Source organism: Pelodiscus sinensis, chromosome 4 (genome assembly GCF_049634645.1).
Source record: "Pelodiscus sinensis isolate JC-2024 chromosome 4, ASM4963464v1, whole genome shotgun sequence".
NCBI lineage: Eukaryota > Metazoa > Chordata > Testudines > Trionychidae > Pelodiscus > Pelodiscus sinensis.
In genome coordinates this window covers 116790810-116814664 of record NC_134714.1, presented here as the reverse complement: position 1 = coordinate 116814664, position 23855 = coordinate 116790810, and the positions used below count along the sequence as shown (strand labels likewise).

Here is a 23855-nt window from a genome sequence, read left to right as displayed (position 1 = left end):
CAGGGCTGGTATCACTCAGTGTGGCTGGCGCAAGAAGCCACCTGGCTTGAACACAGAGAATGTAGAAGAACCAGGACAGCAGCAGGTGTGGAATGTGATAAGGAGCTGGAAAGGGGGGAGGAGACAGAGGCTGGGAAGGAGTGGGTGGCAAAGTGAGGTAAGACGAGCAGTTGGGAAGGGATCTGGGACTGGCCTGGAAAGTAGACTGGGACAAGTAACCCAGAGTGGGAGACTGGGACTGGGAGACTAAATGAGTCTGACGGTGGAGGGACACTGGGATGAAGAATCAGAAGGGGGAGAACACTGGAGTTCTGCCAGAGAGACTAGGGTTGGACAGGCAAGGAAACTAGGCCTGGGATGAATAGCACAGTGGGGTGAAGATTGGGAGTAGTCAGGTGGGGGAGACTGAGCTGAGGAGCCAGGGAAGAGGGGTGGGAAAGAGACAGGACTGGGACAGGGATAGACTAGAATGGAAAGGGGCAGACAGGTTTGCCCTCTCTCTTCCAAAATTCTTGAGCCTCACCCTTCCTCTGCTGTCAGCAAATATTTGCAAAACCTGCTGGCAAAATGTATATCATTTCCCTCTAGCACAGGGGTGGTCAATAATTTTTGGCCAGCGACCACTTCAAAAATTTGTGAAGTGGCCTGGGCCACCCCGGAAGGGGTGGTGCCTAAGCCAGAAGGGGCGGGGCCAGGATTTTTCTGGGCTAACCCACCCCCAGACCATGATTGGTCTGGGGGTGGGGGAAGCCTCTTTGCCCCCCCCTTCCCATTAGGCACCCATACCCCTGGCAGGGCGGGAAGAGACTTTGCATGCTCCTCCACCCCCAGTCCAAGCAGAGCCTGGGGGCGGGGGAGTGCACGAAGCCTCCTCCCTCCCTGCATGGAGCATGTGGCACTTTGAAGTACCGCATGCTCCTCGCAAGGCTGCAGCAGGGTGAAGGAACCTTCGTGCAGCTCCGCCCCCTGCCAATCAGGGTTATCTGATAAGCCTCCTCCCGCCCCACCCCCACTCTGCGAGGAGCATGCAGCACTTGAAACTGCTACATGCTCCACGCAGGGTGGAGGGGAGGGCAGAGGCAACTTCGTGTGCTCCTCCCACCCCCAGGCCAATGAGGGCTTGGGGACGGGGGAGCACGTGACGTCTCCTCCCACCCTAAGAGGAGCACATTGCGCTTCAGAGCGCTGCATGGTTCTGCCAGGGCAGGAGGAGGTTTTGCATGTTCCCCTGCCAACAAAACCCTAATTGGCCTGGGGGTGGGGGAACGGCAGGGCCTCTGTGGGCCGAATCAACCCGCTTGGCGGGCCGAATCCAGCCCATGGAGGCCCTTTTGCCCACCCGTGCTCTAGGGGCTAGTTCACATACAAGGTGACAACCTACTGCTGCAATCAGTAAACGCGGTTTGCTCACGTGGCAGAGAGCTGTACAATAGATCTATAGAGTCCAGCCCTGCCAGTGTCCTATATGGGTGTCGATATACTGCCACATATTGAGTTTGTTTTTTCAGGTTTCTTTTTTAACTCAGGAACTACATTAACATCCTGAATGAAGCAGAAATAATGTGGTAAAATAGTATAGTATAATGTAATTAAAGACTGGATTTTAATGCGCGCGCATACACACACACACACACACACACACACGGAGGTCAAATTAAGATTGCACACACAACCTACATTTTGGCAGTTCCAAACTTCTGAAAGCTTGATTTTGCAACCTTCATGTTCTTTTAACGTAGTATATAAACACTTGCAACAAATATAGTAAGTTGATCAGCGCACACCACGACACATGGAACACTGCAAAAAGAGGGGTGGGGAAGGCAGAGAAAAAGAGAGGAGCAAAGTGTGTACCTTTTAACTTACAAAGGCCCAAATGGGGAACACAGCACTTGTCAAAGACCAAAATGAGGAACACAATCATTTGTACAAGAAAATGAAAATGTGGTGGGCTCTTCTGCTGGGAATGACTGTCTCCCTGATGTAACCAGGACTTCCCAAGTTTATTTGTAATATAGGCAACTTGGGGATTTAATGAACAACCCCTCTTCAAACAAAGGACACTTCAGAGCTATGTCACCTGTGAAAACACTTTTTAGGAGCAATGTTAAATCACCAGAGGTTTTATGTACCTGCTTCCTTAAGAGACTGATCCAAAGCCCTTTCAAATCAATGGAAATCTTTCCTTTGACTTCAGCAAAGTTTGAACAAAGCCATATATACTTAATAAATTGTCTATGTATATGTATTTAAAAAAAATCTTAAGTAAACACTCAACTTTCCTTTCAAACAGGATCATAAGAAATGTTAAGTTGTTTTCTACCTTTTTTATTCCCACTCACAAGAGTGGGGGGAAAGAGTCTTCACACCTCCAAATGATGTTCAGCCATCTATTTATTTATCAGAGAAAACAGCATTTGCAGGAGTGGAATTTGTAAGTCCTTTTTTAAAAGTTGTCTTCTGATCACATTGAATTAGAAACCATTCACCTTCTCTTCCCCTCCCTCCTCACATCCTTCTCTTGTTCATTCACTTGGGCTATAGAGCTTGTGGCTGTAGTTTGCTGATCTCCATATTTTCCTCATGCTCATAGGCAGTGTTTTGCATCTCATGCACAACACCCTACTCTTTCTCATGGCAGACAAGTCATTACGGCTGTGTATAGACTGGCAAGTTTTTCCGGAAAATCAGCCGCTTTTCCGGAAAAACTTGCCAGCTGTCTACACTGGCCGCTTGAATTTCCGCAAAAGCACTGACGATCTCATGTAAAATCATCAGTGCTTTTCCGGAAAAAACTATGCTGCTCCCGTTCGGGCAAAAGTCTTTTTCCGAAAGACTTTTGCGCAAAAGGGCCAGTGTAGACAGCACAGTACTGTTTTCCACAAAAAAGCCCTGATCGCGAAAATGGCGATCGGGGCTTTTTTGCGGAAAAGTGCATCTAGATTGGTCACGGACGCTTTTCCGCAAAAAGTGCTTTTCCGGAAAAGCGTCCTGCCAATCTAGACGTGCTTTTCTGAAAATGCTTTTAACACAAAACTTTTCCGTTAAAAGCATTTCCGGAAAATCGTGCCAGTGTAGACGTAGCCTACCAGTCTGGGACATTTCATTATCAAACTCTGACCAATCCCAAAGGCACCTTATGCCCCACAGCAGTGTTACCACAATTTTTATCCATGATTTTTTCTTGGCATTGGTCAGCATTAAAAGAAAGATCAAAATATAAATATAAACAGCAGACAACATTCATTTCTGATGGCTGCAGTATTTGATGGTGTGTAATGTTTTCCTATTGGATGGGCATAAATACGCACCAGATGGAAAAACACTGTGTGGTCCTTTGACACGGAGTGAATATGGGATGACATTAAGAAATGGAAAATTTGGGCTGAATATCAGAGAATCTATTCGCCTACAGGACAGGGATGCAAGTCTGACTCCTTGACACATTTTAAAATAGATTGGACAAAACATGAGACAATGTGTCCATAGGGAGCAATTCTGCACTGACAGGCAGGAACTGAGAGGCCTTTTCCATTTGTGAAAACTGCTTTTTAGGAACTGGTGGAATAAACCCTTAGATTTCACTCAGGAGATACTCAGTGTTTCAAAAGCTAAAACACGGAGGCAGACTGAATTTGTTATCTACAGGAGTAGTGAGCTGGAGAAAACTCTTGCTGTTAGCAATCTATTTTTAAGCAATATCATCACTTCCCCTTTCCTCGGGACGAAGGCTGCAGTATTTCCATGACTAGAGCTTGGGAATTCTGCCTCACCATCACCACACATGCATTTCCCTACTTTAACCTGCAGGTTCTTGTACTGCAGCCAGCATCCTTCAGCCAGAAGAGAGACTATATGTCAGTTAATATCACTGCTTCCTGAGGAGGAAAGGTTGCTTTCAAGCAACACTAACTCCTGCGAAGAGCAGCTCTGCCTTTGAGTCACTACCGGCTCCGGAGAGGAGAGCTGAAGCTCCGTCTGAAGTCTATGAGAATTTTGTCATTGACTTCCGTGGGCCAGCATTCAGTTCCAGGAGTGGGATGTAGCTCTTCTCTACGCAATGCAGAGCAGCTATAGGGCTGGTTGGGTTCACAGAAAAGATTCTACCAGTATGTTTTGAAAGGGCCTTTTCAAGGCATATTTTGTCAATTAAACATTGTTTGTCATTCATGGCTTCCAGGAGCCCTCTTGAAGCAAAAGGCTAAGTTCTGCTTGCCCTGATTTTGTGAGCCAGGCCACAGCAGCAATGGGATCAATTGGCCACCATTCCTGTTTCAGTAAGGAGCAGCACGGTGGCCTCTGGTGGTGACTGTGTGCATAGGCAGATGGCTTAAAATTCAGCCTCTGGAAAGAAACTGCAGGAGAGCAAATATAAATTAGGCTCCATCCTACTGCTTTGTGCCAAATAAAAAACAACAACCCCAAAGCATCCAAAACCACTCACTGCAGGCATCAGATGCACCAGCAAGAACTACACCCCAGTGTAATCACCCACACCTGCTACAGCCAGCTAGAACAAAAGCAAAGGGCCACTTACTCCAGAAGGAACAAGCAATGTGTAATGAACTGTGCTTAGAACCTCAGGCCCGGTGGCTGGATGAGGCCCCTGGCTTGCCTGGATCTAACCCCCTCAAGACTCAGCTCCCCCCCTCCCAATCGCCAGACCACAGGCCTGGAGCATACAAAATCTATTAGCCTGGACTCCCCCTCCCCCAGGCTCTGGTGTGCAAGGGGAATGTGAGGAGTGTCTGCTTCTAAATCAGGAGCCAGGTCAGTGAGATTTTATTTTTTGCTTCTCATTTATATGCGGCCCCCAACTGATTTTTCTGTGGGTCAGCAGCCCCCAAACCAAAAAAGGTTCCCCGCCCCTGCTCTAAGCCCTCTCCTACCCCAGTACGCTAATGCTATTTTGGAACTCCCTCCCCTGTTTGGAAGTGTTTACTGTGATCCAAGCACTAAAATCAGAGCACAGGTGCTGGCAAGAGCATCTGGGCACTAGGGAAGTGAAAGGATAACTGGTTACCCACTTAACTGATAAGCACCATGCTAAACGGGTAACGCTTACTGGTTCTGGTAGGGGCTGGAACAGCTCCCCACCTCCCATAGGCAGAGGGCTCCCGAGCCCCACAGGCTGGGCCAGTCCCCAGCCCAGATCCTGCTTAGTCAGTTAACCAGTTAAATATTAAGTCAGCCTAAAGTTTAACCAGTTGACTGATTAACCTGAATGTCACATTCCCAATGGGAAGTGGAGTGCTAGGTCATTACTGCAGCATCATGCAGATAGGGATGGATTCTCAGCATCACTAGTCTAGTCAAAAGAGCTACCACAGATTTACACCAGCTGAGAATCTGGCCAGAAGTTATAGATAGCTACTATATATTTGAGAGAGTTTATGCAGCTATGTGCTCATCCATGACTGTCTGTTCAAGAACTCCTCCTGAACTGTTAAGCTTTGTCTATACTGCTAGTTCTTCAAGCAGAAAATATGCTAAAGGGACTCAGCAGCATAAGTTGAAATCTTTTTTTTTTTTTAGCAAAAACCTTGTTTTGCACAAGATCCTTATGCCTCTCTAGGACAGGCATAAGGATCTTGCACAAAATGGGGTTTTTATGGAAAAAAAAGTGTCCTCGGTGCTGCTTTTTGCACAAAAACCCCTTGTGCAAAAAGAAACAGCAGAAAATATGCTAATGAGTTTGTGACTTATGCCGATGAGTCCCTCATTAGCATATTTTCTGCCTGAACAACTGGCAGTGTCAATGAAGCCTAAGAGCTAGGACCACCACATTTGATATGCAGCTTCCTCTTATCCTAACTTAAAGCAAGGTCAGGGTTTGGTTGATCCAGGATAATGGGATGTGCCGGGAATGGGATTCCATTTGTTTCTCATCAAAAGGAGGGATCTGATCGCAGAGACAGCTATACACCAGACTGACTACATGGGGGCAGCAAGCAAGTGCACCCTCAACAGCCCTGGAGAGCTGCAAAGCATCTCCTGCCCCCACCCCCCATGAGCAATGCCCACCACTGCCACAGCAGGCTGGCCCCAGGGAGCAGACACTACCCCTACCTCCTCCATACTCCCAACCCCCTGCCCTGAGGGATCTGATCAATGCCAGGTAAATCTTCTAATATATAAATGTATATATGTAAATACACACAGAGGATCTAACCCTAGTATCCTATGTGGGTTATGTCTGTATGAGGGCTTTGAAACATTCTTGCACAGATGTAACCAACCCATATTTATTTATTTTAATAGTTACTAGAAAATAGCATTAGACATGATTTGTCTTTGATCCTAAATGTGAATGATCAGATATACTGTGGGGCTTGCCCCTCTTACATTATTCTCAGCACAAACATACCCCACCTACAGCAAGAAAAGCAGCTTTGTGGTATTCTGCATTACAAACTGACAGTGACTTGATCTGTCTGTGCCACTTAGAGGAGAGAGCAACAGAGGCTCCATAGTTGGCAGGAAAAGAGAACTGAGCAGCAGAGAGACATGGAAGAGAGGTTAACATTAAACTTCTAGATACTATGGGCTAAATTCTAATCTCGCCACAGTGTACATCCACTGATTTCTGTGGTGGTACTCCTGATTGACACCGGTGGGAGATCAGAACCAAGCCCAACAAACGGCATTCCGACAGACTGGAATCAATGATAAAACACAGCCCCTGGCCCTCAAATCCTGAACATCTGGAACTCCGGCTGAAGTCAATGGCAGCTGCAAGTGCTCATTAGCTGCTCAGCACCTCCCAGGATTTGCCCCTATATATATATATATATATATATATATATATATATATATATATATATATATATATATATAAAAACATACATCCTGAAAAAAAATAGTTTATTGAAAAAGCACAATCCCCCAAAAATGCAGCATGTAAAGGGCATATTGGAATTTGAATAGAAGTACAGGCGCAAAGCTCCAAACACCAACACACCTGCCTGAGTGCAGCTTGAGCTTACATTGTCTGCCTCTTATGACAGTTACATACTCCCTTCCACTCACATGGTCTCACCCCTAGAGCTATGGTTTCAGTGCTCGTACTACATGAGTGTGGCACACATTACGCCTAGCAAGTGGAAGGGTTGCCATCCCTGGAGAGACAGCTAAGGCAATCAAGAGGTGGGCGTTAATGGTTACATTTTAAGCATCTTTCTTTCATGTGCAGGTTTGGCCTTCTGTTGCCACATCCCTGAGATCTGATGGAACAGGTGTTTGAAACAAAGAGAGGGACCTAAAAAGCACCACATCAGCACACAGCATCTCACCCTCTCTACAGAATTTGCTTAGCATGGGTTTAGACGTCAGCCCTTATCCCTTCTGCCAGAAACTGTGTCCTGGTCTTATCCAACTGCATTTTGGAAGGCCTGATCCTTGAGGTGACCTTTCCATCCCTGCTCATCAGCAGTCACAGGGGACCAAGGCAGAGGGTATACCAACATCCTGAGCCCCCTGGATGTTATGAGGGCCATCGTCAAAGAAGATGTGGGGCTGGATCTGGGAGAGAAGGGGACCTTTGGGAGCTCCATCCATGAAGAAGGCCTCATCAATCGCCAGCCCCCATTCCCGAAGGGTCTTGATAGCACGGATGCCCATATCACGACCACTGCGGGCTGTCACCAAGTAGGTGCGAACAGGGGAATTCTCCTGGCTGAACTTCTTGCGCATCTTCCCAAGGAGCATGGCAAATGCCTTCAGTGGACCCTATGAAATCACACAGGGATTAGAGGTTGGGAGTACATGAGGAAGGGTTAATTTCACCTTACTCTAAAATAGCTAGCAAAGAGAGATCAAGGAAGATAGAGTGATTCTCAGAGGCTAGGGGGGAAAAAAAATTTTTGGCAGAAGATTCCAGATTTTTCCAGAGCATGGACCACAATGTACTAAAGCGATGGTGTCCCACCCATCAATCCTAAAATATCCCAGTTGCAATGACAGCAATTGCCTACATGGAAACGTGACTTTAGGAAAGCAGTCTACATATTTGTTTCGATCTTTTAATTCAACTTAGTGGTTAGAAATAAAAGGGAGCCAACACTGTGCCCACCAACCCACTCCCCTCCAGTAAGTGGGTGGCAGAGCACCAGTGGTCTGAGAACTGTGTGACTGACCTGTGTAGTGGCACGGTGGCTTAATGCTCTCGCCCGCCACCTTGGAAGACTGACAGCAAACCCCCAGTCAGAAATGGAAGTGAATGTTGAGGTCTTATCACAGCCTCTACTGAGCAGACAGACACATTCCAAAAAGTAGCACCACAAGAGTAGACCCCGTTTGATTGCAACAAATGACAGTGAATGTGTTGTTAAAGGTTTTCAGTCTGGGAAGAGGGTTAGGAATAGAGCTAATATTCAGAGGCGGCTCATCTGATTTCAGTGCTGGGCTAGCACCACGAACCTCATCTACAGGAGAAGAGGCCTATGGCCTGTTACAGCATTCACTGAAACCAATGGGGGTATATCTACACTACAAAGTTAATTCGAACTAACAGACGTTAGTTCGAATTAACTTTGATAGGCGCTACACTAGCGATCCGCTAGTTCGAACTTAATTCGGACTAGTGGAGCGCTTAATTCGAACTAGGTAAACCTCATTCTACGAGGACTAACGCCTAGTTCGAATTAACTAGTTCGAATTAAGGGCTGTGTAGCCACTTAATTCGAACTAGTGGGAGTCTAGCCCTCCCCAGCTTTCCCTGGTGGCCACTCTGGGCACCACCAGGGAAACTCTTCTGCCCCCCTCCCAGCCCCGGAGCCCTTAAAGGGGCACGGGCTGGCTACGGTGCCTGTGCCAGGTGCAAGCCTGCCAGCACCCAGCCAGCAGACCCTGCACCTGGCACAGCTCGAGCCAGCCACCCGCTGCCACCCAGCCCTCCGCCTCTTCCCGGGACCAGGCTGGCGGCTCCCGGGAGCCTGCCCAAGTCCGCAAGAGGCGGGCGCCCGCCTGTTCTAGTGCAGACATCGTGGACCTCATCCACAACCTCCGCACTAGACAGAGGAAAGTGGCCGTCTAGGGCAGGATAGCTGCCAGCCTGGCCACCCAGGAGCAGGTCTGCATGAAAATCAAGGAGGTCCACTGAGACCCCCGACCCTGAGCCCTGAGCTTAGAATGGCCGTACTGGGTCAGACCAAAGGTCCATCTAGCCCAGTAGCCTGTCTGCCGACAGCGGCCAACACTAGGTACCCTGGAGGGGATGGACCGAAGACAATGGCCAAGCCATTTGTCTCGTGCCATCCATCTCCAGCCTTCCACAAACAAACAGAGGCCAGGGACACCATTTCCACCCTCTGGCTAATAGCACTCCATGGACCCAACCTCCATGACTTTATCTAACTTCTCTTTAAACTCTGTTCTAGTTCTAGCCTTCACAGCCTCCTGCAGCAAGGAGTTCCACAGGTTGACTATTTGCTTTGTGAAGAAGAACTTTCTGTTATTAGTTTGAAGCCTGCTACCCATTCATTTCATTTGGTGTCCCCTAGTCCTTCTATTATGGGAACTAATGAAGAACTTTTCTTTATGCACTCTCTCCACACCACTCCTGCATTTATAGACCTCTATCATATCCCCCCTCAGTCTCCTCTTTTCTAAGCTGAAAAGTCCCAGTCTCTTTAGCCTCTCTTCATTTGGGACCTGTTCCCAACCCCTGATCATTTTAGTTGCCCTTCCCTCTCCCAGCCTCTCTTCCCCTCTCCCACCTCCTTTTCCCAGTCTCCCTAAGTTTTGTTCAATAAAGAGAGTTTCTATTTTTGAACACACGTGTCCTTTATTTTGTACATCAGGAAGGGGGGCTAGGGAGGGGTAAGTGGAAGGAGGTGAGGGAAGAATGGGGTACGAGCCCCCGATGGGGAGTACTGGGCTGTCTCTGCGGGCTCCTCGGGGTGGAAGCTCTCCTGAAGCACCTTGATTGACCCCCCCTCCGCATGTTAGCCTGCGGCAAGTGCAGCCGGGCTGATGGCCGAGTGCTGTGATGTGCCGAGTGTGGGCACTCAGGGCACTCCAAGCCAGGACTGCTTTGAAAGCGGGGAACCCCTGAGAACTGTCTGTCCGGGGTGGGGGTTGGGTCCCTTTAAGCACAGCCCTCGGCTAACCTAAGACAGCAGCTCCACGCTCTAAGTCCTAATCTGATGCCCTGCCGGCACTCCTTCCGGCCATCCTTAACCTCGGTTCAGGGTCCACTCAGTGTGGACATAGCGTTTTGCTAATTCAAACTAGTTTTAAAGTCTAGATGCGCTAATTCGAATTAGCTTAGTTCGAATTAACTAATTCGAACTACGTTAGTTCGAATTAGTGCTGTAGTGTAGACATACCCTGGGGGACTCTACCGCCTTCAGCGAATGTTGTACCAGGCCAAAGCAGAGGCCGCCTATGAAGGTTTTTGCATATTCTGCTGCTAGGGGCTATTGGTGAAATCCGAGCAGGAGGGCTCTCGCCCTGATCAGTGTGGGTGAATGTAACACAACCAGACTGTGTGGGTTGTTGTGTGGTATAGGGACAGGGAAACCCATTAAGGCTGAGCAAGCAGGCATACCTCTCCCATGGGCACGGCTTCCATCGCTCTCTCATATTCCACAGCCCCACTCAGCCCCCTCTCACGAAAAACCCGGTCGGTCTCATCCGAGAAGAGCACAGCATCCCCGTCAAACACCACTCGCAGTTGGGTGGTGAGAGCCTGCACATCCTGCTGGAAGATGAGTGCGGCTGGAACACCTGTGGGACAGAAAGAAAGGTCACTCCTCAGCTGAGAAGGGAACCAGGGAGATTGCAGCCAGGCCTTGCCAAGAGTCCCAGACTACTGCGACTATGATGCTGCAGCCAGAGGAGTTGCACAAAACCTGTGTGCTTGCAAGCAATGGAGGACAGGTCGGGAAGCAGTCGGCGTAGGTCCCTCAGGATTGTTACAACCTCGCTCCAAAGCCCCCTGACATCCATGGAAAAACTGCCACAGATTTCAATGGGTTTTGGATTAGGTCCTCACAGATTCAGGTCCCTTCACGTTCCTCCCCCTACCCCATCCCACTCCAGGAAAAAACATTCTAGACCTCTAAACAGTGCTCAACTTTCCATCTGCAGTGGGAGAGCCATTCTGGGAGTGGGAAGGAGAGGAGGCAATGCTCAGATGTCATAGTATGGACATTCCTCTGTAGGGGCAGGGAGTGGGAGTACGAGTTGCTGCACTTACGCAGCATGTACAGCCAGCACTCCCCTGCCTGCACTTACCCGAGCCTGCTAAGCCCAGATTAGGGCTGTTCGATATCGTGTAACTGAATAGTCATGTAACCGCATGAAAACTTAGTGGTTACATGACTATTTTGTTGTCTCCAGGGATGGGGCTGGCAGCCAGTGCGCTCTGGCCCCACTCCCAGGGAGCCCCCTGCCACCGTGCACTGCTGCCTCTATCAGAGGAAGCAGCATGGGGTGGCAGGCAGAAGCCAGTCCATGAGACGAGCCTGTTTAAAAGCCAGCTCCCCATGCAGCCTGGCTGCCTGCTGCCCCATGCCCATGACAATACAGAGGCAGTAGCACAGGGTGGCAGCAGACCCTGTCTGTGGGGTGTCTGAGCTCCCTACAGACAGAGGCTGCTCTGTGGAGAGCTCGGATCCCACCCAGACAAGGGCTGCTGCTGCAAAGCAGCCTCTGTTCGTGGGGAACCTGGACCTGCTGCAGACAGAGGTTGCTTCACAGCAGCCTCCCGTGTTCCCCCGCCCCCACGCCTCTGATATAGGCAACAGTACAGGACAGGGAAGGGGAGGTACCACCGCAGAGCTGGGGCTGGAGGAACCAGCTTTTAAGCTAGCTCCTCCAGCACCGGCTCCTGCCTGCTTCCCTGCCTTTGTAGAAGTCAGCGAAAGGCGGTGGGTCTGCAGAGCCAGCATGTACGGGTAGCTGGCTTGAAAGGCGGCTTCCCATGCATATTGGCTCCAGCTTGCTCCCCCCCACCCCACCCTCCGCACTGCTGCTATCAGAGGCAGACACACGGGAGTGGGGAGGGGCAGATCTGGTGCTTGTGGGGAAACGTGCTTAAAGCCAGCTCCTCATGGGCACCAACTCCCGCTCCCCCACCCCACCTTGCTGACTCCTGTACAGAGGCAGTTGGGGTGGGGGGGGGGGGAGGAGTGTATGTGTGAAATCAACAAGACTAACCGATAAGCTTAGGGTCATTGGTTAATCGTGTAGTCATCTACACAGTGACATCCCTAACCCAGATATGTTCACTGGGTTCAGCTGGTGGAATTGACTGGCACCTCCCCTGTTTTCTTTTATGCAGCTGGTCTAACGATGACCCTCTTCCAGCACTGGAGAAAAGGGGGTTTCAACCCAACCTTACATACTAGGCTTATAGCCAAGAAATGGAAACATTAAGCAGTCAGGCAGCTTTATGGTTTTACCTCACTGCAAAGAAGAGATTTCTCACTCAGACGTAAACTGACTGAACTGTGCCTGAATGAAGGAACCACAATAGCTAGGCGAGGACCCAGTCAAACCACCAATGCTCACAAAAAAGTCTGGGCTGGATCATCCATAAAGTCATGGGAAAGACTCCTACAACTTGATTTAGGTTAAGCACATGTTTATGTCCAATCCTATTGGGGAAACTGCAGCATATGCTTAATTTTAAATGAATCTTCAGCAGCAGATTATGAATTACTTGCCCAGTTGTACTTGGGGCCAAATAGTGCATTTGGCATGTACCATCCCTGCAGTCACAAGATGGTTATGGTGCCTTCTAGAAACTCCTGAACTGCTTAATTCTGAATTTTTTCCAGGCTGAAACCAAATGTATCAAGATCAATCCCAGAAGCACTTCTCTGAATTTAATAATAAATCCCTCTGAAAAAGCAAGTCTTTACAAAACTTCATGGGGGGGGGGGGGGGGAGAGGGGAAGGAGTGACGGGCAGGAGGCAGCACAGGGTTCAGGTGTAAGAATGAAATCCCAGGCTAGATATGGAAGGAGAGGGAGAAAGCACACCTCGCTGGAGTGCATTGCACACATCCGTCCTGTCGGCCGAGAGGAAGAGCTTGACATTGTGGGATTTCAAGTACTGGGTGGAATCTTCATCACTGACGAAGCAAAACTTGGAGATCTCCAAACCTTATCAGAAAAAGCAAATGAAATCACACACCTAGTTCTTGTACATTTGCATTTTGCAAAGGAGGGTTGTATCACCATCCCCGCTTGAGGGGAAAACTGAGGTACTGAGCAGAAAAACAAAGTGTAGAGATCACCCAGTGAATCAGTGGCACAGCTGAAAAAACAACTTTAATTTTTATTTCCAGCCTGCTTTGTGCTCTCCTCCCCATTCCCACTGAAAGATCTCCTGCCATGGCAGCCTCCCTTTGTGCAACTGAGGTCTTGACCAGTGTTCCCTCTACTTGTGGGGCAGCACAGCTTTACAGGTGATTAATCAGCCTCACCCAGTCAGTCAGTCAGCTACTTGCATGGAGCACTGAGCCTCTGACTGGGCAGGGCTGGTTAATCACCTGTGAAGCTGTGTTGTGGTGCAGTTTAGAAAGAACACAGGTCATGACCCTCCCAGGACGAGAGCTGCTCCAGAGATCAGTGCAATGCCCCTTCCCTGCTGCCTTACACCAATTCAGTGACCCTCAGCACAGCCACTACTATCTTACCTTGTCACCCCAACACCATGTCCCTCACACTGTTATATCTGCATGCCTTCTCTCTCTCACACAGACACAGCATCCTTTCCAGGGTGCCAGCTATTTCCTGCAATATCCCCTCTTTCTGTGCTACCACCCCAGAGAGGCTCTGCCCTTCTCCTTCCACACACACCAGTCTGGGGAAAAGTGGTATTCTCCACTGACCCACTTCCTCAGCTATTTCAGAGCAATCTCTGGAGGACTGGAGGACAGTGGTCCCCCATTCACTGAATGTGGGCTGACTTCAAGCAAACGGTGGGCTCTCCTTACCATGTTGCTTAGCACTATTGACGACGCGCATGCCACTCTCGGGGCTGTTGTTGGACAGGACGATGACATCAAAGAGGGCCTTCTCCTCTGGGTTTCTCTCCAGGAGTTTCTGATTCACAAACTGCACGGCCTGGAGGTAGCAGCCAAATACAGGAGACAGTTTTACAAAGGGATGTTCTCGGAGTTGTGTATTCACAAATGCACCCGCAATCGGCTGCCACATAGTTTCCAGCACCCCTATCACCCCCCATTCAGGGTACAGAATCGCTCTTGTTGGTTTTAGGTCATGTGGAAGACAGAGACTCTTTGCACCCACTGGGGAAATTGCACAAAGAAGATCAGAGAAAACCACTGCCATGTACTTTCCCTCAGGAATTCTGCTCTGGAGGGGATGGCATGACAGGAGTCCTGCAGTGAACAGGCTAACATCAGTGTGCCCCCAGGTTGTTCTAGTTCTGTCACTTCTGTGCAGAGCCCTGGATGCAGCGGGAATGCTGCAGCCTTTCCACCACCAAGAGCTCTGACCCTGGGCTTACGCTAGTCGAGACAATTTTAATAGTGGCCTTCTGGTTGCCATAGTTACCTGGGCACTGTCTCAGCTGCCCTCTCTGTAATTTAATGTTGGCACTTTATGCCTCCAGCTAAACCAGTGGCATAGCCAGAATGGGACAGATGGGTGGGCAATGACAGGGAGTAGCAGTCATGGGACCACCACTTCCCGTCCCTCGATGAGCCTTGGAAGAGGGGAAGGGATAGATGCTCTGGCCAGGGACCCTATAAAAATGGAAGCCCCCATAAAAATCTGCTCTGCACCCCCACCCGCTTTGCTTCCTGTTGCTCTCCTGCCAGGAACAGGAGTCAGGGAAGTGGTTTGCTTGTCCACCTGCCCGGTGCTCCAGGCAGTGGGGTTAGGTAGCCCTGGTCCCCCTCTGGGAGTGCTGGTCAGTGGAGTCAGGTTGGGGGACGAAGGCTTGCCTGCCCTGACTCTGCTCCCTGTCTGTCAGGAGCACTGGGCAATGAGTAGGTCAAGCTCCTTGCTCCGACCCCACTCCCTGGCCCAGCTGCAGCACTGGGCAGAGAGGGGCAAGTCCCCGTGCTTTGGCAGGAGCAGTGGGCCTCCATGTGAGACTCGCTTGTGGCTATGCCCCCGGGCTTAACCAAAGAAACCCACCCCTTAGAGCAAGGAGTCCAAAATAATTCCCATTCTACTTCCCTGCAACACGGCCCTCTGCTGTGGGTCTGCTGATCGCCTCTCCTCTCTTGGGTACAACAGCAACACCCTTGCTCTGCTGCTCCCTCTGACTCACAGGGGTTTGTGGAAGAGAGGGCACAAGTGCCAGCCTTCGGGCTCTCGACAGAGAAGCAGGCGTCAGGGGTCCAAACCACCAACTCTGGCCCCACTTCAGTTCTCCTTTCATCCCACTTCCTTCACTCTGCCACAAGCACCCCTTCTTGGGGTGATTCACCCCACCCTCTGGCAGTCCTCTCTGGGGCCGCTTCCCAGGGCCTTTGACCAGAGAGACCTGGAGCTCCTGTCCTTCTCCTACAGTCCCTCTCTTTCTCCTAGCAGGGAGACTTACAGCAAGTCTTATTCTCTCCCCACTCTTGCACACAGATGGAAAGGGACCTCCACCTACCCTCGCCCCTTTCCCAGCATGCATTGTTCCACAGCCTACATCTCTCCCCAGCCATGGGAATGATCTCTCCCAAAATTCCTTATTCTGGGCCTGTAGTCTGACTTAACATATGTTGCTGGAAAAGGGTATGGTGATCCTTTGAGTCTGAATTTGGCTTATTTTGTCTATTAGATGTACTAAGTACCCCCTCCATTCAACTTGCCTACCCGCTGTTAGATACCACCAAACTCTGCTGGTTCATCTTCCCTCCAAATTGCTGCTGTTATATCCTTGCTCAAGAAGTCACTCTACGGTGCTGATGTTGCTCTGTCTCTAATAGTCTCTCTTTCTTAGGTAAGGTTACTAAGATGGCTGTGATAAGGAAACTAGTATCATACGGAGTTCATAGGTTTTCCTTGATACCTTACAATTTCTCTGCCATCCTAGGTATGGCAGGAGGGCTGGTATCTACACTTTAAACACTAAATAATGGTTAAAATACCACAGTGATGTGGTGCCATCCAAGCTGGCCATGGCCAGTCTGGTTACTGACACTGTGTCTGCAATGTATCCCTCCACAAACCAGAAAAAAAAAAAACACCACACACAACTCATGCATATTTCATTGGCCTAAATGAGAGCTAAGAGTCAATGTCTTATGAAGGTCTGAACAAAGCACCTCACCTTCACTGCAGCAAAGACTACACCTTGTACTGATAAAAGCTAAGACTGGAAGCATCTCAACCTGAGAAGAGCCACAGTCTCTCCTGGTTATGGGAAAAAGACCAGCCTTTAAAAGTATTTAGGTGCCTAAAATGCCCACTGATTTTCCTGGGAGTTAGGCACCTAAATGCTTTTCAGAATTTGGGCCAGAGCATCTCACTTGAATGAAAGCAGAGGCCATGCCTCCCCTTGAGTGAGACCCCATCATTTGCCTTAATCACAGAGAGATACCCCAGCCAAAGAGCACAAGGGTTGAAGGAAGTGAAAGCTGTACCTTGCCATAGGAAGTTTTTTCCAACTGTCAGGGTGGTTAAACACTGCAATAAATTGCCTAGGGGCATTATGGAATCTCCATCACTGGAGATATTTAAGAGCAGGTTAGACAGACACCTGTCAGGGATGATCTAGATGGTGCTTGGTCCTGCCGTGAGGGAAGGAGACTGGACTTGATGACCTCTCGAGGTCCCTTCCAGTTCTATGATTCTATTGACCAAGTTCCTGTGGAGGCCGTTTCTGGCATCTCACCTGAATGAAAGCGAAGGCTGTACCTTGCTCCAGGGGCTTATCTTCATTTGCTTGCTGGTGCTTCACATACTCTTCCTTGCCCTTTGTCAGGAATAGCTTATGCTCCTCCTCCAGGTTGAAGATGGCCCTGGTGGTCACAGCGATGACCAGTGCCTCATTTGGGTCTTTCTGCAGTGGGGAGTGGGTGAGCCAAAAAGAAGAGAAGAGTGGATTTAAAAGACAGATGGCAATGGTCAACCAGGAGAGGGTGCTGCAAAGGAGCCGTGGGAACTGCCAAGACTCCAGCATCATCTCCCTTCTCCCAGACACTTCCTGGGCTCCTAAAAACAGCCAACTTGGGGGAGCCTTGCAATTGCTCCTTCTCCCTTTCCCCCACCACAGGCAGCCAAACACAGAGATGGGGTTCAGTGCTTGAGATCTGAGCAGGCACAGTGATTGACCGCTTCTGTCCAGCCCTTCTTTAGCACCTCTGTGACATTGGTGGTGCCCTACACAGCTTCGCTGCTCACTTGTGAGTGTTGTCTGCCCTTGGTGGGGGCACACTGACCATGCACTTCACCAGTTAGTGGAATTCCCCCATTCAGAGCCTAGAGGGTGTGTAAATCTTACACATTACAACAGCTGGGACTAAGATTGTTTCAGGTGGAAGCTATTGCATGAACAGAGCTGCACACTGTGATCTGACCAGATAGAAATAGATATGGGATAGACACCTATTCCACCAACAGCTTACTTGTTACATATATGTGCTGACCAGGATGAACTCTTTCCTGCCAACACAGATTAGCTTCATTGCACACCATTGGCCCCACTTAAATTCACAGGCATTTTTCACCCCAGTTTGTCTCCAGCCTTGCAAAAACAACAAGTCAATAACGTTCTTCATGGAAGCTATCACTTGTGAGTTTTCATTTCAGCCACTGCAAAAGCAGGCTTTTCCAGTGAATCAGTCTCACTCTCTTTTTAGGCATCCAGTGGTTCAATCCTATGATGTTCCCCACACAGTGCTCCTATAATTTAACTGGGATCTGCAGGTGGTCAGCAGTTCTGAAAACTGAGTGGCTTTCATTTAATGTCCAAAAGCAGGTATTCTGTAGACCCCCAGGATACAGCTACACTATCCCAAAATAGCTACCCCGCATCTTAGCGCAACCCGTTATTTCAAAAAATATTTTGCAATAATGGGTGGCTTGTTATTTCAGCATCCCAGTCACCTTCGCTCCATGAGGGTTAAGGGAGGTCTTGAAATAGCTTATTTTGTAATTTGGCACTGTCTACACAGCACCAAATTTCAAAATAACATGCTATTTCAAAATACATTTGCATAGCACAAACTGCATAGCTTATTTCGAGCTAAGGGTGCAGTGTAGATACACTCCCAGAGATATGAACATTTTAGCTTCCCCTGAAATCAGAATTAGACGTGAGAGTTCTTAGCTCCCATTACTGTGTTCAGATTCCTAGATCTTGCTCCTCCTTACTGGGGCATTTTTGGAATATCACACCAAGGGGAAGCACTTGAATATGGGATATCAACTGGTGTGACAAAAACTTCTTACCTGTTTCACATTGGTGTTTATAATGGTGCTTCCAACTTCTGCCATCTTCTATCTCTGACTTCACACAACAGAAAATAAGTTATTAAACTTTGACTACCATGTTATATCACATTCCGATTCACAAGATGTTTTATTCTTTTCACATTTTAAACTAAGAAATGGCATGGAAATATTAATCAATCAGCTGTTTCCAAGGCTAATAGTTCTGGAGTAGGAACAAAGAATAAAAGTCTGATTAACCATTCAAGTCTAATCCGATCATGACCAAATTTATCCAAAATTGGCTCCTACCCAGCCGAGACTAGATCTGATATTTAGGAAAGGTCCAAAACCCAGTAATCAGAATTAGTCACTAAAAATAGTCAGACAACAGAATAGGTGATAAAAAGTGGACTTTTGCATTTGAGGGCTCTGTACATAGTATTTATTAGGGCTAATACTTTATATTGTAAACCATAAGAGAGACTGGGATGAGGCAGTGGATAGGAATTTAGGAGATCTCAGTTCAAGGACTGGTTCTGTCAAACTACTAGTATGAGCCTGAAGAAGTCTCTTAAAGTTTCTTCTACCTCAGGGATAATACTTCTCTAACTCACAGGGTTGAGAGTGTTGGGTGCGATATATAGATAAGATTGGGGTCAAATACATTGAATTCTGCCTTAATTAATATCCCTTGAAATCTCCCTGGTATAAATCAGAACAAAAATTGATCCTCTCTCTCTCTCTCTCTCAGTATGAGGAAAAGTGCTGGTGCAGTAGGCATGGAAGCTGTCCATAAATCTGTGGAAATGAATTAAGCTTGTCAACCTGTTATTTTCCTAAGCTGAAAATATAGTTTTGAAAATGTACTGTGCAAATCTATATCAGACTTCAGGGTGAGTCTGTAGGAGATCACAAACACACACCCAAAACAAAAAAATGGATAGCAAAAATATGAAGGAATGTTGTGGTGCATCATGGGAACTGTTGTTCACCTCAATAGGCTGAGCTCCATAGAACAGGAGCCTGAAGCACCCAAACTACAATTCCCATGATGCATTGTTGTGGCATTTCAGAATTGGAATATTTTGCTTTTTTTCCAAACAACAAAGATTTTCCATAGAAAACAAATCCACTTTTCAGCTAGGTCTAATCTATCTTATTATTCTGCTGCTCCAAGGCAGTCTCTCAGAGGAGGAACTCACATTGACACATAAGCTCAAAGCCATAAACCCCTTTTCGAAATGCCTCCTTCCTTAAAAAAAAACACACACACACCAACAATAAAAGGGATTTTGAAACAGAAGCCACAGATCTTTACCTCCCCTCCTCCAGCAGAACAAGACTACTGTATTTACTTAGCCCCTCCAACCATGTCTTGCAAGTGACCAGGGTCTAATGATAAGCAATGTCAACATACCTCAGATCTTGCCTGTACCCCCTATTTAGGGGGCTGCAAGTCTTTTTTTTTTTTGCACAGTTAGAAACCAAAGGGTGCACACACAAATCAGAAGGTTAGATGTGTAGCTAGCTCAACTGCATGTGCAGAAAGACAGTACAAGCAACAATCTGGATGAAAACTTTCAGAGAGGACGGAGACCCCTTTGAAAAATGTGACTCAGAGTCAATGAGAAGCCTATATTGGTGTATGTGTTGTTGTCAGCAAACCCTATCAGAATTGTAAGAAACACAAGCCAGGCCCTGTTGTAATAGAACTGATCAGTACAGTCTGTGCTCAGTGTTTGAGAGGCAGAAGGTCAGAGAGAACTAGTAACAAGGGCTACGTGTGGCTAGAAGCCTGAATAAAGAGTCCCATTATATTCATTTCAGTGAAGTCCTAGTGGTGCTCTACCATTATGCGGTGCTGTACTTCTCTAGACCACAGGGACAATTTTCTGTAAGATGGGAATTAGGATTCAGCCTGTGGAATGTGAATTGTTCATGGTTATAAAAAGTGGGAATGTGATGCAGTGAATATACCTCACACAGAGCTAAGGTTACCTGCTCCAAACAGGACCTAAAAGTAAAGCTACTCCTTGGAGTAGAGAGAAGCTGGGCTCACTTGCTCACTCCAGTCTGCAGCACCTGGGGGCGGGCGGGGGGAGGGGGGGAGGACAAGATTAAGTCAATTCCTCACTATTTGCTGTAGCCAATCATAAAACATTCAACACGTTCATTATTAGCAACTCAATCACCTTGTTATTTCACTGGGCAAACATGTTTCACCATACGCACTTTGTTTTATAGGTCCCCCACTACAGCGGAGAGCCCTGCCCCAGAATAGAGCTACCCAAAAATCTGCAGCTAATTCATTAAACAGGGTTGTTGTCATCACTGGGGATTCTAGGTGCTACAGTCACACAAATACCAGCAGTCAGGGGCACAGGCCCCTTGTGTTAATCATAGTACAAACACAGAATAAAAAGCCAATCCCTGCCACAAAGAGCTCACAGCCTAAGTATCAGATCAGGCTCTCCATGAGGGAAATGCTAACATGCCTCACAGGTATCTTCTTCTCATCCCCCAAGGAGGGGCAATAAACCCGAATGTGGAAGGCACTTGGAGCTCCTTATCCAGCTCCTAAATCAATGGCAGTCTTCCTATTGACTCCAGGAAGCACTCTCTTTGGAACGGATTCTGTATCACTCCACTATGAGAACAGCATTAGCCTTGCAGTTGCACTTACTGTCCTCAATCAAGAAAGCACATAGCTGAGGGTTGGGATAACACTCAGCAGGGAGATACATGGCTAAAAGAGGGTGGGGACTGGCGTGAGGAACAAGGTGACAGTACAGAAAGGCAGTGTATCAGTGGTTAAAGTAGGCATATGAAACTGCCAGCATTGCCACAGGCAGGCAGCTGGGATGACTCTGCACTGTAGAGGGTTAGATCAGGGCCTATTTGGAAGGATTTCAGCGGAGCGGTCTGCACAACCCAAGTGGTTTGTGGGTTGCTATATATGCCTGCTTGTGAATAAACAACAGCTTCTCAGTGCTTGAGCTCCACCCTAGCTGTACAAATGCTTCTATAACTCCAGGTAGCAAAGTCATAGAATATAACTTACCAGGTCTGAGGTACTTTTAGGTCTCAAATCAATGACAATCAAGGTGAAAGTCTCTAGTTTAATGACACTGGTACATTCTCTCAGCTACTGGAGGGGACACATCATCCATTAGGTTGGCTGGTATATTGACTGTGAACTGTGCATGTGAGTAGCACTGTACTGTAGTAGATGGGCTACAGAAGACCTGCCTAAGGATATATCAAACACTTGCAGCTCTCACAGCTCTTGGAGGGGAAACCTGGCCTGAAGACAAAGGCAGTGAATCCTATGTCACATGTAAACAGCCACTGAAACACAATGTTTTATGAACACCCCATGAACTGGTACAAGGCACAGACACAAGCCCCTTTTTGATGCTACAACAGCATGGAAGGTTACTGAATGCTGGAGGGAGATGCCCATTAGAAGTTCGATTTGTGTATCTATAGGAGAATTAAAATCAATCCTCCTATTCCAACGTAGAAGAATATTGTTATATACCCGTAGCAGCAAGAGAGGTTTCCCACCATGAGCTTGCACTAAAGTAGGCAATGTAGGTCTAATCAGATCAGCTGAAAAGGAAAGAGAAATGAACCAGAACAAACAGATCCAATTTCCTCTTTCAGCAGCTGGACTGAAGCAACAATAGGTCCCTTTAAGCCAAGTCTACACTCGGAAATGAGACTGACATAGCGCCACAGCTCTGGGCTGTGAAAATGCTGTGCTCCGTACACATAGCTAGGTTGACCTACCGCACATGGCAGACACAGTGACATCCACGCAAAATCCCTCCATCAATGATGGAAGTGTCTACACTTCGTGATAGAACTAACATGCTTACTGTCCCATGTAGTGGTACTTAGATCACTTACACAGAGAATGAGGGAGTGTATGGTACAGCCTTAGCTGAGAGCTAGCTAGCTCTTGGCTCAAGCAGTAGAGGCTCATGCACTAAATTCAAGAAGTCCCTGTCAGTTTTGCCTGTCTGAAACTGGAAAGTTACAGTGCTGTAATGTATCAGTGTAGAGTTAGCACTTAGAATCTGTGATGTTACTTTGTTCCTACCAGTGATGTTGGACTTTGCCTCTGCTCCCCCCCTTCAAACTGTTCTGTCTAAAAGGAAGTTTGCTATTTCCAGCTTACTGTTCTACTACTGCACACAGAGGGCATCGGCACAATTTAAACAGCAGGGATGCTGAAAGGCACTGACCTATACTGTAAACCTCTCCCTGTATGTGATGGAAACCACTTCATGCCAGGAGGTCCTGCTGCACCTCCAGCATCCCTGCACACACACAGTTACAGTAACACACGCACACAGCTTGGAAGCTCATTCACGCTCATTCGGGAAAGAGCATGTTTCTTACAAACTGCCTCAGGGCACCGTACAAGAGCTGTCTATAGACACATAAAAGCCAAACTCACTGTGTGTGCTCCCTCCACTTTCCAGTAAAGCTTGTCCCAGGAGTGGTAGCAGCATCCAAATTTTTAAAAAAGACACTGCCTCGCCTTTTATGTTTCCGATCCCTGGCAGAAAACAGAAATGAATGTGGTAGTGCCCATGCTCACAAAACCCCCATAGCATGCTGGGATTCGTAGTCATCTCCAGCTCACAGGCAACCTCTCTGCAATGTAAACAAGAAGGCTGAGACTTCATTTCCCAGGCAGCTCTGCATGGCACGGTGCCAGGGGGTAGAAGAGGTCTTTAGGGCGGATCCCAGGGCACTGCTTTGGTAATGACAGGTTCTGGGCTCAGCCAGGTTGCTAATGAAAAGGCAATGATAATCTCAGAACCAGAGGGCAGCTGGGTTGCTCAATTGCTTTTGCAGTGGCTTGTTTGGATATTTCTGCAATTTCTTCTGGTTTTAGATTCAGTTATTTATAACTCACTTTCAGCCCTTTCATTTCATGGCCCTTGAAAATGGAACTGTCATCATTTTGACCAATAATTACATGCACCTACCCAAGAATACAAGTAATTCGTTATATATATATATATATACACGCACAGTGGAATATCCAAAACTGTGGCTTGGGCTCCTATATAAGGAGCCAAGGTGACAGAGAATTTGTTAGGGACACTTTGGCTACCTAACAACAGTTCAGCTTCATTTACTGTTAGTAGCAATAGGAGTGCTCCTGCAGACCATAAAGAAAATAAAAAACTCTGGTCTAAATCCACAAAGGTATTTTGGCTCCTAACTTCCATTGAAACCAATACCATATGTATTTCCCCACCAGTGTTCCCTGTACACTGTGTCTGCAGCCACTCAGGAAAGATTCAGATGCTGCCCAGCTGATTAGCAGAGTGCCCACAGTTAGGTTTTTGTTTCGACTGTTGGTGAACATGTTTCAGTGCACATAAAATTTATTCTGCACATGAATGGAAATGATCACAGGGAACCCTGCTCCTCGTTCTTTCTTTCTTTAAGCCATCAAATGCTGCAAGGCAAGCATGTGGA

At 47.8% G+C, this 23855-nt stretch overlaps 1 protein-coding gene across 5 annotated transcripts; it reads right to left on the bottom strand.

Moving 5' to 3' along the window:
• Nucleotides 1-6231: 6231 nt before the first annotated feature.
• LOC102448214 (cytosolic 5'-nucleotidase 1A-like) lies at nucleotides 6232-22975 on the bottom strand. Of its 5 annotated transcripts, none has more exons than XM_075928192.1 (8): nucleotides 22819-22968; nucleotides 20331-20435; nucleotides 18372-18429; nucleotides 16813-16980; nucleotides 13949-14078; nucleotides 12990-13112; nucleotides 10550-10728; nucleotides 6232-7728 (listed from the first exon to the last, which is right to left on the bottom strand). In XM_075928192.1, the coding sequence occupies exons 3-8, from the start codon at nucleotides 18414-18416 to the stop codon at nucleotides 7426-7428; spliced, it is 948 nt and encodes a 315-aa protein (XP_075784307.1). In that variant the 5' UTR covers nucleotides 18417-18429; nucleotides 20331-20435; nucleotides 22819-22968; the 3' UTR covers nucleotides 6232-7425. The 5 variants fall into 5 exon arrangements, with proteins under 5 accessions (XP_075784307.1, XP_025046413.1, XP_075784308.1 ...); XM_025190628.2 differs by having other exon boundaries at nucleotides 20352-20435; XM_075928193.1 differs by having other exon boundaries at nucleotides 18372-18425; nucleotides 20352-20435.
• Between the last annotated feature and the right edge of the window lie 880 nt (nucleotides 22976-23855).